The following is a 16,441-nucleotide window of genomic DNA, read 5'->3' on the forward strand; positions in this document are numbered from 1 at the left end:
TACAATATTTTTACGACATCTACAAATAGGGTCGTTAGCATTTCTGTAAACAAGATGGCGGACAACGCAAGAAATTCTTCGAAATCTAGGGTACAATCGGTACCGTATTTTTTTTTCTATTTGAAGTATTTGTATGACATTTTTTATTCATGTTAGTTACTAAGTCTTAGTTTAGTAGAAAACAATGCTAAATATTGTCTATTGAGATTTTAATAGGCCCAAAAGTCTAAAAGAAATATCACTATAATAATCATTTATAATGTAAATGTCCATTTTTATGATTATAAGTAAATTATTTTATTAGAATCTAGTAAGTAAATGTTGACAGCACCATAAGCCATAAGTTGAAATAAAAATATAAGGTCGTATTTTACTAATTTTAACATTATTCTAGACAGACATATTAAGAAATGTTGCAGTAGGCCTAGATTCGATTTATTTAAATACAATATTGATCTCAACATTATTTAATTTAAATCATAATCAAAATATTACTAAATGGATCTATTTAAAATTTTATCATTAGTCTCTATATAGACCTAGATGAAGGTGTATTTAAATTCAGTTCTTATCACACACACGAACACACAGACACAATCAAAACCTATTACCAAGTCAACATCAAATACTGCTCTCTTACATCTGTCTAGAATTATAATAATGTTTTTCCTCATCTAGATCCACTACTGTATGTAATTATTATAATTTAATGTTAACTTAATTGACATTTGACTAGATAGACGTCCCGGTATGCGTATAGCTATTTAAATTCAATATTAATCTCAACTTTAACTTAGAAATATTACATGTTGACTGCACATTCAATTTTAATCCAAAAAATCTGCACCTAGACCTAGTCTATATTAAATCGAAATGCAACATCTAGATCTAGATCCTCTATTTTTTCTGTAATTATGATGTAATTAATAAGAATATATTTATTAATTATATAATAATATACTATTCTATTCAAAATTGCTGCTAGTAATAGTGTATAGTTGTTTATTCAATCTACATAGCTATCTGTATTTACGGTCGGCATTTTATATGGGTCTGTGAGCTCTACTGCTTTATTATTTCTATTAGTTTATTTTCTCTCTCTCTTCCTATCTGTGATTAAAGTCGGTATTTAAAAAACAACTAGGTTATTCCCCCTTTTGATAATGCTTTTGGTTTTGATCCTGCTCCTTGACAACGCAGAAAAATGGCCAGGAGTGTTAATACCGACGCTCAATGCAGATATTGCCTAGTCTACTTAGTCTAACTCTATAGAGGTTCGATCGGTTCACTTTTTATTGCTAAAACTCTATTTGTCAATATAAATAAAATATTCATTATTATGATTAGATGATTATCTAGTATTAGTAGAGTAGATTAGTGATTAGATCTAGATCTATTTGACAATATCTTGTAACTGGCCAAACAATGAAAAATAGACCTACTACATCTGATCTAGATCTAGCAGTTGACAAGTTGTTGTCATTTTAATATTGTAAAGACAAGACCTAGTTAGTTAGTCTAGTAGTCTAGTGTATAAATTTTGATAATCATTACTTTACGTTAGTAATTTGCACACTTGGATTTACTTATTAAATTAAAATTTTCTTTAAAAATAGTTATAAATATCTATTTACAATTATTAGAGCTTTATGACTAGAATTATATTTGGGAAGTGTTTACTAGTAAGCAATGCTTTTTTTGTAAAAAAAAAATAAAAAATAGGTGCCTAACTCTTAACTACTATAATAATAAACGATAAAATATAAGGAAAGTAATAATTTTTTCCCCACATTGAAAACATCGCCGGTATGCCATACCTGTGCATACCATCACAAAAAAAAGCACTGTAAGTAACAGTAAGTTAAAAGGATACAAAAAAAAAAAAATTACGATTTTGCAATAATGTATGCAATTAAATGTAAGCCATCTGCAACTTCTCATCAAGCCAATTATTTTAGCTTTTTGAGAATGGAATTATATACTTTTACCTTTAATCATGTAGGCTTCAAAATTTAGTGTTAGACCTAAATTTTAGAATATAAATTTTTTAAAATTTGCAATACTAATACCATTTGGCATAGATAAATTTAAACTGTTGCTCTTCTTTTAGTCCAAGTCACAGGTTTCAAGCTCTAGCATAGCACAGAAAGCAGGAAATGACTCTAAACATTCAGATATATTGAGCAGAGAAGAGGAATATAAGTAAGAGCTCATTTTGAACATTGTTTACATTAGTTGCATCAAAAAAATAATAAGCTATTATCAAGTGCTGCACTCATCCTTAATCTTCAGAATCAAAAACATTGCCATTACGTCTGTAATGAGTTAATGTTTGTGTGATTTATTGAAATGAGTATTTGTCAGCATAAGAATAATTTCTTTTACTATTACCTAAAAAGATTATCTTAGCAAAATTAGTTGGATCTCAATGAAATTAAAAGTTTCATGGGTTATACCTGCACCATTGACAGGGCAGGGTCATAATTCATTATTTAGACAATGTATACTTGAAGTGTGTGTCTTATTCATTTAACTTATGAATGAAAGAAAATTATTACTTTTTAGATTCTATTCTGGTCATTATCTTTTTCTTATAATTTTTGAAAGCCAAATCAGAATATAAAATATTTGTTTCTTTGGTTTCTGAAGTAATACCCTAGCAATAATTACAAGTAATAAGGATTTTTCTTTATATACATCTTCAGGAGATTAAATGCAGAACTTGAAGCTAAAACAGCTTTGTTAGTCAAAGAAGCAGAGACAGTTATGGTAAAGTTTTGAATAAAGATTATTTTTTTTTATAGTATTTTGTTGTTTTTTTGTTTTAGTAAAAAAAAATCTCATCATATAAACATTTTAGATATTCAGGCACATAATGTATAGTTGGGATATTACAATCAGATTATAAGACTTTTGACACTAAGAAAATTTTACTGTTGTTAATTTCTTGATGTTAAAATTTTTGTGTTTGTAAATCTGATAAATATATAAAAAAGAAAGGTCAGATTTAAATATATTTTATAGTAACTTTAGGTCATTGATATATAGTTTTTAGCTAGCTCTAAATAAAGACAGGAACTTATCACTTATTATCAGACTTCAAGACATCCTAAAATCCTTTATCTAAATCCCAGATTTAACAGTGATCTGAACTGGAGACCCTCATCTTAGCAATTAAGTGTTTTTTTACTTAGTTTAAAAGAAATAGTAGAAAATAGTTTAACAAATATAGTACATGATGCCTAGCACAGATAAGTAGAATGAAAAAGATATTTAAAATTGTTAATAAAGATTAGCACAACAATAGATGGCCTTTTCCTGATGAATGTGTTTTACAAATAACACACTAGGGGTGCACCGGATAGTCGCTCCGGCTTCTGCCGAATATCCGGCATTTTTTACTATCCGGTGCTATTTGGCTCCGGTCGGATATCACTACCGGATAGTGAAAAATACACCTATTTAATATGCATAAAGTGAACCTCGTTCCATTAATGTCTGTTGTAGAATGTATTAATGTTTATATTAAAACAAAATAATGTGCTTAAAAATAGAGCCAAACATCATTTATTATAAAGACAAGGCGTGTTAATAACTTAATAGAAATTGAAATGAAACTTTACATCATAAATGCGCTTTACATACAGAGCAGCAATGGCTGGCACTTTTTTCAATTCGTCTTGACCTTTGAGTAGGTTAGTTAACATGTTAAAATGCTACATTCTTTGACTACGTCATGCTGACCAGACGTCTGTCTAGCTGTGCGGGTATATCTCCAGAGGTAGAGATGAACAACTCCCACCCCTTTTATTTGTTTAGTCCATCACATTGAGTTTTTTTATAGGCAGGTGACCACAAGTTAAATACGATGGACGTAGGTTTAATGTCAGCGTATTGACACTCTCTAGAGGTCACACCTTTCGAGGGAACTGAGTTTGTTTACTTAGTAGTTAATCTTTATTAGGGGGGCTGGACTACAAGAGCCACACCTCTAAGGTAACTAGGTATGTTTCCAGATGAACAACTCCCTCCCCCTTTTATTTTGTTTCGTTCATCACATTGAGTTCATTGATTGACAGGTGACCCCAAGTCAGATACGATGGACGTAGCACTCTCTAGAGGTCACACGAGGGAACTATGTTTGTTTACTTAGTAGTTAATCTTAATTGGGGGGGGGGGTGGACTGGACTTCAAGCCAAACATCTACACGGGTATCCGGACAAAGAGTTTGCTAATTTGGAGAAAAATCTTAATCACGTGGTTGGGCTAGAGGCCACACCTTTTCAAGTGTGCCGAGTTACTTGAACATAAATCTCAATTATTAAGCTGGACTAAAGATCACACGCATCTAAACGAGTGACCTTTAGCTACACAGAACACAAACCGCGAGATTATATAGCCCAGTAAGCCAGTAACTAATTATTTTGTAGAAGACACAACCAGGGCTATCTTAAAATGGAGAGCTAAACACCCCCTACTCTTTATTTTATTTTTTTGGTCCTTGACACCCAATTTATTGATAGACATTGACCATTTTTAAGCCAGAATGAAAAAACACAACATGCTAACAAAGGATATTACACTGTCAATAAATATTAAGGTTAAATTGTTTTTCTAACGTGTTAACTTGAATATTACTCCTGCAGTTAAGTGTCTTGATTTGATAACACTATTCTTAATAATTAGTGACAGTCAATTAACTTCTTGTTATTACTATTTTTTTTTACTTAAGATGCGTACTTAGCCACTGTGTATCAGGCTAGGAAGACTTTTACACACCTGACATCCATAGGCTTACTATCTTTCCCTTTTGTAGCAGTTACTGAAACCACGAATAAAATAATTAATAAGTAATAATTAAGGAAGATGTTTCTAACATACGTTCTTTGCATTTAATATTTCTTACGTGCGTTCTTTGCACAATAAAATAAAAATAAGAGGTGCATGTTTGTGTGTGTGTATTTTTGCCTTGTATTAAAACCTTTAGAAAGAAAGCTAATTTCATTGTTTAATTCTTTTGATTTAATAAATAACGAAAAACCTTACAGTAAATTTTAAAATCGCATAAAATAAATTGAATAATAGTACCGCAGTTAGATCTAGCAAACAAAGAAACAATATGCTGGAGCGTAAAAAAACAACAACCCTTGACCTCTAACTAGTAGTCGGGTATAATTTATCTATATGCTTGACTGACCATGCCAATGTTATCTTTTTTGACTGACACCCAACTCTATTGCGTGGGTATGATCAAGGAAAAAAACAATGCTTGATGGTTAACACAAACAACTATACACTACACTAGGACTACATGTGTAGGCTCACTAGGTATATCTGACCAGGTTGTTGGTCTGAAATTCATGAACACATACATCCGACCACTATACAAGGCAGATGCACTTTACTCATGAGAGATTTACATTAGTAACTAGTTAAATGTATACTAACATTATTTACATTGACCTTCCTACACACATCCTTTACAGTTGGTGGCATCGTACATACACACAGACACATGCATGCTATACAGATTTTCAGAAATACTGCTAAGCTTGAATAAATCAATTAGTAACAGAGTTTAAAACAATAAGGTATATAAAAGGAAAAAAAATAAAACCAACCAATATAGGTATGTTATTTAACAGTTTCGTAAAATGTTCAGCAACACAAGCTATTAACAAGACACTTAGGAATCCGGCTCCGGCCCCAGCCGAATATCAAATTTTACTATCCGGTCATATCCGGCCCCGGACGGATATCAAAAAGTACTATCCGGTGCACCCCTATAACACACACACAAAAACAGATCACTGTTAGAAACACTTTAGTTGTGAAAGTCAATACTTAGTTTAAGAGAAATAGTAGAAAATAGTTTAACAAATATAGTACATGATGCCTCGCACAGATAAGTAGAATGAAAAAATATTTAAAATTGTTAATAAAGATTAGCACAACAATAGATGGCCTTTTCCTGATGAATGTGTTTTACGAATAACACACACACAAAAACAGATCACTGTTAGAAACACTTTAGTTGTGAAAGTCAATATTGCTGTTTTCATGCTTTTGAGTTATATAATAATCATTAGCTCTGACATTTCGGTAGTTGTGCCAATAAAATAGTAGAAAACAAATGTAGTAAATGATGCATGGTACAGATTAAGTCATATATCAAAATATTGTATGGTTTATTTCTAAGCACATTAAACATTTTCATAAATATGTGCCATGTTCTCTGATTAATAATCAACATATGTCTTTTTAAAGAGGCCATAAATGTCAGTTATGATGAGTCAAATCCATTTATTTAGATATAATCTATTGATTTATTTTCACTTTATTTTATCAGAAAGAGCAGGAAAATGTTTTAGCCAAGTCACATCTACTTGACAATATCAATGCTGAAGAGTTTTTGCAGTAAGTAACAGTAACTCATAACAGCTAAAAGTTTTTCATTCAGTATTAAGAGAATAATAACAAATAAGTAAAACAGATTTTGTGTGTGTGTACCAAAAGACACATTTTTCTACTTTATAGTGGGTTGGATATCACTGTGTCTTGAAAAAATTTGCAATATGAAATATTTTCTAGTTATTGTAATATGGTAGTGTATGAATATTTAAAATAAATAAACTTAGTTAATAGTATAGAACATTTATTTTTGTGTCTCTTTCTATTTGTTAAAGAGAACTAGAAGAAGGTTATTCTGACAAAAGCCAGAGGTCTGTCAGACAGCAGGTGAAGTTTGCTTACTATCATATAATGAATAGATTATAGTGACATTGTTAATTATATATAATTTATTTATCTTTTATTTAAAGAAATAGCTTTCAATACAAATAGTGAATTTATTCTATTGTTGTTAATTTATTGTTTCATTTCATTAACTGGCACAAATTGTTTTTATATGTGTACATTCAAAGGACCTGTGAGAGTTTACTTGTATTTTTTACCTTGGCTAACTTGAACACCTTTAACCATATGGCCTCCTTCAGTCACAAACCAACCATAGAAAGAAATGAGATGAAAGCCTGGGCTATAGTCAGAATGATGTTGCTCACACAGCAGTTTCCCCCTCTCCACTCAGCTTACTGGTTTGAGTGCTAGTTGCTTACCTTCAGTTATAACAGTTCCCCTTTACCCTATAGTGAGCCAAGAGTTGGGCTTGTTGTCAGAGGCTATTTGAAAAGCATGCCATTGAAGGCATTTATATCTTAAATCCATTAACACTTCCTGCAATAACAACCTTATGGAACCAACCCCCAAACTGTAACAAATTTCATTAGTGCAAGGTGAATTATGTTTCGAAGTGAAAACTCAAATCAACCTGACAAATTTTAGAATCTGTGACCACATGTTTGAACACACAGTTGATTGCTGTAATGCACATTTGAATGCTCCCTTCCTTACACATTTTAAAAAATAAAATATTCTTTTTTAACCTTTATCTTTTATTATTTTTTTATATAGGAAACTGGTTCCAGAGTCTCTTCAAAAACTAACATCAATAGTAGACCTACTTCAGGAAAACGGTCAGCATCAGGTTCCAGGTATTGCTGCAAATAACTTAATAGGCAAAATTATATTTAGCCTAAAACGTTTCACACATATAAATTCATTATTAGATTATCATCATCATCATCATCATACTCCATTTCATTGAGGGCTTGAGACACTTATATCCTCTCTTTCAAAAGGGCTGCACAAAAATGCTGCTGTTGTGCATAAATGACTATTAGATGAATTTATAGATAAATGACATTTTGATGTGTAACATCCATTAGTCCTATTGAAAACATTTTGAAACTATCAGTATGATAGGGTACAAGAACTTAATATTTGTACAAATGTTTTTAATGTTGATATATTACTAATGTTCAGGAACCTTATTAATATTGAAATGAAATATAAGAAAAAAATAAAAGTACATGAAACTTTTCTGTAGCATGTTTTATCTTCTTATCTTATAATTTACATGTTACTTTAAAAAGGAATATAATTACGCCCTATGAATATCCTTGTGTCAATCTAGTCATGCAATGTTAATCAGTGACTTAAACTTTGCCACGTAGTCATGCAATGTTAATCAGTGACTTAAACTTTGCCATGTAGTCATGCAATGTTAATCAGTGACTTAAACTTTGCCACGTAGTCATGCAATGTTAATCAGTGACATAAACTTTGCCACGTAGTCATGCAATGTTAATCAGTGACATAAACTTTGCCACGTTGTTGGTTTTCCTTGCGACCCATTCAATGCTCTTATATATATATATAGTTCGTCCATCGTGGTTCGATGATGACCACTTTGTCATCCAGGGGGCTGAGGGCTTTGCACTGAGGTTTTATGCCTCCTCATGTGGCTGGTGAGATCTATGTGAGCCCGGAATGTTTGGCCGCACACTAGGCAGGTTATTCCAGCTGGAGCTAGTGTCGTTTGTCTTGCTTTTCTTTTCTGGCGTTTTGGGGGGATGACAAGTGACTTGCGCTGGAATTTGGATTAAAGTGAGGAGGATTCGCGCAACATGTCGACCTCACTCTCTCGCCCTAAAGCCCGTCCTTATCCGGAAGCAAGATTTGGTCAAGACGTCCGGGGACAAGTTTGGGTGCAGTGGATGACCAGAGACTTTCTGTTTGTCTTGTCCTGCTCTTGAGTGCTCCACAGCATTGTGCTGGTACTTGCCATTCTGTCTGATTAGTCTAGTTTTGTGACGTTACGCACAGGCCGCCAAGTCCAGACTTCACATGCTAGGTTTGACAGAACCTCAGTGTACTGAGTGCCATGGACACGTCAGATACCCTCTACCTGATTTAGCCGGCCAGTCAAAGCCGTTTCCAGGGTGTGGCCGCTGCGCATGCTACAGCTTCTAATAGCACTAACGAAGAAGGAACACATGTAGAAGTTTGTCTTAGCTTATTGAATAAGAAATGTGCCTTTATCATTGTGTCAAAGTATTTTACTATATTTAGTTTTTGTATTTGTAAATTATGGTTCTGTGTTTATGTATTATTGCTACTTTACTTTTTAGCCTTCTATCTAAATCTAAATTGAGTGATTTTAGAAATGGTGCTACTCTAAGCAAATGTGAATATTCATTTGTTATAAATCTCACGGCTCTATTTTCCATTAGTTCTAGTTTCTTTACGTTTTCTTAAGTCACAGAGTTAACAGTGGATCCATATTCTAATATTGGCCTAGCCAAGGTTAAACCACATTTTAGTTTTATGTTATTGTTTGATTTGTAAACATTGATAAACATAATCCCTAATGCTTTGTTTGATTTTTTAAAAAATTCATCAATCATTTATTATTACACCTATATAATATATATTTTGAGTTTTTAGTCTGTGTAACTAGTTTGCTGTGAATAATATTTTTTTTTAATTTGTAGTATATATAGTAGCACTAGCTGATACCCATGCATTATAAGGATCCCAAACACATATTTTGTCCCTGAAATTTAGTATCCATTATTCCGTTTATAAGTTGTCAAAACTGTGTTAGTGTAAAATTGTTAGTCTTTTTTATGTGTGTATTTATTGCCAGTAACAAAAAAAGTAAGCCTCAGCCTCCATCAGCTGATGATGTAGCTGTGCCAGAAGATACTTTCCTAACCAAACTTCATCAGGAGTTCTCTGAGCTGTCCTCCAGATTGGCAGATGAAGATGATGTTGAGAGAGATGAGGATGATGCTGATGATACAATTTTACCACAGGGAGCAAGTGACATGGGGACTGGTAAGAAAAGATTTATTGACCTAACATTTTAATAACCACATTCCATGTTAAACAAATTCTAGCATTATCTTAATTCATAGGAACTCTGTTTAGCTATCATTGCCATGTAATAAAGATTGAACATTCAATTGCGATGACCCTTCTTTTATTAGATTGACCATATATTTAACCTTGTCAACTTTTGACAAATATTAATATATGCATGTAGCCTACTTTTGCCTTGAGAGACAATGGATGTATCCAAAAGAATCACTGGTATTGATAGCTTCTCCTTGAGTTTGGGCACTATCTACTGTGGCTTAATATGCCAATTATGGAGCAGCAAATTTTGCCACAGTTTGAGCATTGGCTCTGCCATTAATCTATATAAAAGGAAAACTTTCTTTTTCTCCCGACTGAGATGACCTATATTCAAGCCCCACATCCATGTCTTTTGGGTTGTTCTCATCAGTCACATAATGTCTTACAAGATTTTTTTCTTCCAAAACATAAAATGCTAGAGGTTTGCTTGTATTATAGTTATACTACAGTTATTCTAACAAGATTTCTAATTAATAAAGATTAAATCTCCGTCCATAGAGGCCATGTTGAGGTTTCTAAAGGCAAAGCTGAGAGTCATGCAAGAGGAAGTTGATAGACTTGTACATGAGAATCATAAAAAGGTAAAAAGCAATATATGTACATTTTAAAAAAATGTTCAGCTCCTTTTTTGATTTAAAATGTATTCCATAATTAAACACTGAATAGAATTACAAGTTTATTGATTCCTCCATTTTATGTGGCCCCTGAAAGGGGAAAAGGCGCTATTGGTGTTGTGTGGCCTGTCTGTCCTTCCTGTTTAGATCTCAGAAACTAGAAAAGAAAATGAAAATCGGACATCATGATATTTTAGATCATTCAAAGTTCTGATGCAACGGCTACTTTATTCTTTTTCTTTTCTGAAAGTAAAAAATCTAATTTTTTAAATCAATTATGCAAGCAGTTTTTTCATAAAAATACACCATTTTTACATTTTTAAAAAATTCTTTTTTACGGAAATGTTTTTTTCTTGAGGTTTTAAATAAGAGATTGACACTTTACAAAACAATTAGATCAATTAAATACTCATTATAAGACATCAGTTGGGCCAGGTTCATATCTAACTTCACATTCACTTTCATCTATCCCTTGTGCTGGATCTTTGGGGCACCACACAGGATCTGTCAATCTTCTTTCTCCATACTTCTCTGTCATTTGCCTTTGATAGAATTTCATTATGATGTTCTTTCTGAAAATATTGAAACCTGCCTGGGTGGACCACTTCAGGGGCTGATTTTGAGTTTTTGATATCACACAAACTGTCTTTGTAACCTTGTTGTTTCTATTAATTCAATGACAGAAAACTATTTAAGAAAAGAAGTACATTTGCATGCACTTGTCTGCAACATTTGACTATAAATTAATTGTTTCTTAAGTTCTATAAAACTAAGTGAACCTAAGATCACTCTCTTGATTGACTGATTGCTTTTTCTTGTTCATAAAAATAAAAAAAATCTGAAATGACTTTTGATGAGGTTTTATATTTTTATATCTATCAAGGAAGATGATCTAAAGTTGATGAGTCAAAGGCTGAAGGATGTAGAGGAAGAGAGGAATCGGTTGCTGAGGACCAACACAGCTCAACAACAGCAGATTGAGAAACACAAAAAGATGTCAGAGGAGGTGAAAGGGAAAAGTGACAGCCTGGAGACACAATTATCTGCTTTGAAAAAGGTTATTGTTCGACATTTCTAAATTGAAAGCTGATGAAGTTGAGATGAATGATACAATTTAGCACTCTTTTAAATTATACAAAATTTGAATAAAAATGTATGTTGAAACTTACAACTAAGCTATATGAGAGTTCACCCTGATCTTATTATTTCAATATATTCCTTTTAAGCTTTAGTTGTCTTAGTACCCCTATTTTGTGTGTCAACTATTGCATCTAATTTGTGGTAGTGTCAGTTTGAACTTTGTTGTGTTCTGTATTAATTAAGGAAGTTTTGTAACTATTTTATTGGAAATAGCTGTTTAAAATAATAAACATATTTATAAGTCTTGAGCGACAGAAGTTTTAACAATGGGGGAAATTGAAATAATTGCCACTTAAATTTATTTCTTAATTACAATAATTGTTAGCTTCGATGAATGTGCAATAGCGATTTTGTTTTGAATTTTGTTTACTGCAATTGATCAGTACTTAACATAAAAAGAGCAGATATTAAATGTATGTAATTTATAAAGCTCAATGTTGGAGTGTTTGTGTATGTATGTTACTTATAGAAATCAAAACTGTTCAACCAATCTTCATAGAATTTGGCATGAATGTTCCTTAGATCATGGCAGAGAACATATTGTATGTTAAATGTCTCTCCCACAAGAAGCCCTAAAAATTAAAAAAACTATAGAAGAACAAAACTTTTAAACAAATTGAGCAAACCCACTTTCACTGTACTTTATATTAGCTATGAATATATATTAGCTAAATGGGTAAACGTTTTAAGGGAACATCTCGCCATGGTTGACATACATCTAAATCCAATACCTATATCAGTGATGCACAAACTATGGCTTGCGGGACATATCCGGTTAGTTTAATTTATGGATAATTGATTATTTTGGATGTTTCTCTTTATCTGTTTGATTGGGCTTCTTTGCACTGTAAAATTCTTTTACTCATTCTAGGAATTAGACCAAATGAAGAGAAATCAAAAACAACAACAATCTTCTCAATCTGCTACTGAAGTCAGACTCAACAGAGCACTAGAAGAAATTGAGAAATACAGAGAGGAACTGAGTAGGGCCAAGAACACATCAAAGGTAATTTTTATGTACTCTGTAAATAGAATCAGAATTAGGGACCTGGTTAAATTGAAATTTATTATATAAATTAGGCATTCTGTAAATTGCTTGGCTGTAGAATGGAGTTTCGGCTTTAAATACCATCAGGCACTTTTAAACATCAGACATTGGTGAGGAAGTAATGGCAGATGGTTGTGTTGATAACATCCTCATTAACTTCTGGCTATTCTAGAAAGTTGCCTTTTACTATTGCATCAGCCTCACTCTCTTGCCCCATACCAGCTGATTCCTGTGGCAGAACAAGTTCCAGACTACTGGAGCTGGTTTGGGATGCAGAGGATGACCAGTGTCCCCTACTTTTCCAGCAATGCTCAGAACATTACTCAACATTTGCTAGGTGATGCATGATGGTCCTGTTAGTCACATTTGGTGATGAGTGCCATGCAGCCGCAACTAGGCTTCACATGCTGGTGATGGACAGAGACCATAGTTTCACCAGATACTAGCTTTGGATAACTCTCACCTGGTTTGGCATGTCAGTCGAGTTTGCTTTGCTGTGGACATTGTCGCATGCTGGTAACTGCTTGAATCCTTAGATGAGAGCTGAGCTCTGAGTGGAGATGCTCAAGGAGCCTGACTACTCCTCCTTAGAAACCCATACACCCCCCATGGACTGTTAGGCTTGTAAGGAAAATATGACACTTTGTATTTTAAAAAGTGCTACTTTAAAGTCAGGAGAAGACAGTGGGTGTCTAAATATGTTTTGTTTAAACTATTAGATCAAACAAAACTATTGTTATATGACTACATTATGACTTACAATTATAAACTTATTAGTAAATCTAAGTAAATTATGTACTTAATTAATAAACGTTCTTTAAAATTATTTAGATTTTGTAAAGACATTGGTTGAAAGTACTTACAAATGTTTATTGTTGCAACCTTATCTTATACATTGTGTATATAAAAAAAAAGAATGTTATGCTCCACAGTAGAGTAACAGATAAAGGTAAAGATAGAGATGTCTGCAATGTGAACTACTAATGTGGTACATTAGGAGACCCATTAAAAACTGTCCTATTTGTACATATAGGATGGCCAATAAAGAATGTGCAACTGTTTAATTAGGATGGCTTAGTATTGTCCAACTTTAACATTTACTGTAAAAAAAATTCCAACTGTATATTTAAGATTTTAATACATTGTTTGTTACTTATAGTCTTATGCTATGCTATAAAATCTGTATAATTTGGAATGCCTATTGAAGTCAGTATGTATTGTACTCTTAGGATGCCCATGATACAGACAAGAAAAGGCTGGAACAATTGCTGTCTGAGAACAAAAAACTGGAAAAACAGAAGAATGAGTTGATGTCTGGCTTTAAGAAACAAATGAAGTTGATCGATGTATTGAAACGACAGAAAGTAGGTGGATAAGAGCAAGTTTTATTTATTTCATTTCAGTAATTAAAAGGTGTAAGGGCAATAATCCAATCTCACAAACGCTAACTCTTCTTATCAATATCAAGCTAAATTAATTAATTACCACTAATTATTTAATTAGCTGACATAGAAGAGAGCACCCATGGTTATGCTTGCCCTGGATGTGGCAAAATATGTAACTCCTAGCTGGGGCTGCGTAGCCAATGGGAAATACTGCATTCCTCATTAATCTTTTGACTCTAAGACAAGCCTTATTATTATTAATGTTTTTATTGATTCCTGATCTGTTAGGGACCATGAATATTTGTGTAAAGTTTTGACTTGATCCAACATTTGTAAGTGGGAGAACTGAGGTGCTTAAAAATTGTAGCAGACAGAGTGGCTTGATATATAAGCTTTCTAAAAAGGGGATCACAGTTCTTATTCTTAAGCAGCTTATTCAGTACTTAGTTCTTTCTTTAAATGAATATTTATTACATTGAATTAAAATTGTACTTGGAGAATCCATTTAGCTTGTTTATAATGCAAATTGTGGTTAAATTAAAACTTGAGTTGTTTGTTCATCACCTATGTTGCAGTGTTTTCTTTTAAACATGAAATGAATTCGGAGGTGTGGTGGCTGACTGGTTAAGTGCTTGGCTTCTGAACTAGGGTCCTGGGTTCAAATCGTGGTGAAGACTGGGATTTTTAATTTTGGGATCTTTAGGTGCCTCTGAGTCCAACCAGCTCTAATGGTAACCTGACATAAGTTGGGGAGAATAAAGGCGGTTGGTCATTGTGCTGGCCACATGACACTCTAAGCTAACCATGGGCCACAGAAACAGATGGCCTTTACACCATCTGCCCCATAGATTGCAAAGTCTGAGAGGGAACATGAATTGAATTCAAGTAAGGAACATATACATCACTCATTGTGACATTCTGTACCATTCCCATATTATTGATAATTTAATTTAAGAATTCCAATAGATAACATTAACTTGTTTTTTTTTGTAGTTAATCAAAGTTAATTTATCTTTAAAAATTTCTTGTTAGGTTTTAAGCCACAGATTATATTATTTTAAATCTAGGATTTTTTGTTCATATTTTGATTTGTTCAAAAGCCTCTAACAGAACAACTGTTTTTGTTAGTACAACTAGATCAAGAACTTCTCTAACAGCATTCGAATTGCTTTCCATTGAAGAAGTCAGAATATTTTTTTTCATACAAATATACACTTTCAATACACTGACAGAAATATATATACTTTTGTTGTCCATGATGTCTCAGTCATTAGTTATCTGTTAGAGAGTTTACATTAAATTTTCATGTAAATAAAAAAAAAATAAATGATCCCTGGTGAAAGAAGTCAAAGCATTATCTTATTATGTTACATGATGTTTCTTGCATACAACATCTCTCCTTATTTAAAGGAATTAGTTTGTTTTGGAGAAATTCTTGTATATTAGTTTGAATTTTTTGCAGTCCATAGTCTCAATGAGGTTATTCAATTTTACAGATGCACATAGAGGCTGCCAAGATGTTGCAATTTACAGAAGAGGAATTTGTCAGAGCTCTTGAATGGGGAAGCTAAAGAAGAGTCCATATATTTATTTATTATTTTTTGTTTTATATACAAAACTTTACAGTTCAGAAATTGTTCATTTGTAAATAGTCTGTGGAATAAAATGTATCTCTGCAAATATTTTATGTTGCTTGAATGGTATATACTAGATAGTTACTTGTTCCAAACTTGGTGATTTCCATTTTCTCTTTTATTTGCATCCTCTAAAAAAGCCTTGATCTAGATTCTAGACCATTTTTATTTGACTTCTAAAAGCATTATAAAGAAGGAATAAATGACCAATAATTAATTATCTAATGGGTTAATTTTGATTCTTGTGTTGTCAGGTAAAAAAATAATACTGCGAAATTTCAGCTTGATCTGAGATTGGGTGTCAGAGAATTCATTTGTATAAACTTTTTACCATACAGACAGAGTGAGTTGATTTAAGCTTTGCAAAAAAAAAAAATAAACTTCATAAAATGCTATTGAAATGCTGCTGGTAAGGTCATTGGTAAAAACAAACCCCATTTGGTTGTGAAAAACATTTACAAGAAAGCTATAAAAGAGTTTAGAAATAATAAAAACAACCTCTGTGTCAGGATTTGGTGAATTTACCATCACAAAGGAGAAGTAAGACACCGATTACAAAGACAGACACAAAAACTCATTTGTTCCACTGGTAATTATTGAATAAAATTCAATATAAACATTTTACATATAACTTTTGATTGAATCTTGTGTGAATGCATATTTTATTTTCTATAGATATACGTGTTTTTTTTTTTTGGTGTCACGCACAAATTATAAGACAAAACTTCCATATGGATAATACAAATTATTATTATTTATATTATTTTTATTATAGAGAAATATTAACCCTTTTCCACTCCC

The 16,441-nt window shown here is 32.4% G+C and overlaps 1 protein-coding gene across 2 annotated transcripts; it reads left to right on the top strand.

Annotated features, from left to right (window-relative positions):
• Positions 1–15,686, top strand: LOC106077469 (testis-expressed protein 9-like). 2 transcript variants are annotated; one of them, XM_056017338.1, is made up of 12 exons: positions 1–99; positions 2,111–2,202; positions 2,706–2,769; positions 6,350–6,417; positions 6,687–6,738; positions 7,471–7,550; positions 9,548–9,738; positions 10,318–10,400; positions 11,317–11,490; positions 12,445–12,579; positions 13,851–13,985; positions 15,503–15,686. In XM_056017338.1, the coding sequence occupies exons 1-12, from the start codon at positions 55–57 to the stop codon at positions 15,575–15,577; spliced, it is 1,194 nt and encodes a 397-aa protein (XP_055873313.1). In that variant the 5' UTR covers positions 1–54; the 3' UTR covers positions 15,578–15,686. The 2 variants fall into 2 exon arrangements, with proteins under 2 accessions (XP_055873313.1, XP_055873314.1); XM_056017339.1 differs by having other exon boundaries at positions 40–90.
• Positions 15,687–16,441: the final 755 nt, after the last annotated feature.

The sequence above is a fragment of the Biomphalaria glabrata genome, chromosome 18 (assembly GCF_947242115.1).
Source record: "Biomphalaria glabrata chromosome 18, xgBioGlab47.1, whole genome shotgun sequence".
In the NCBI taxonomy this organism is placed as follows: domain Eukaryota; kingdom Metazoa; phylum Mollusca; class Gastropoda; family Planorbidae; genus Biomphalaria; species Biomphalaria glabrata.

Coding starts and splice junctions, on each gene's coding strand:
- LOC106077469 (XM_056017338.1), top strand. CDS start 55: ATGGCGGACAACGCAAGAAATTCTTCGAAATCTAGGGTACAATCG. Junction 11,491..12,444: donor AATTATCTGCTTTGAAAAAG/GTTATTGTTCGA, acceptor TACTCATTCTAG/GAATTAGACCAAATGAAGAG. Junction 13,986..15,502: donor ATGTATTGAAACGACAGAAA/GTAGGTGGATAA, acceptor TCAATTTTACAG/ATGCACATAGAGGCTGCCAA.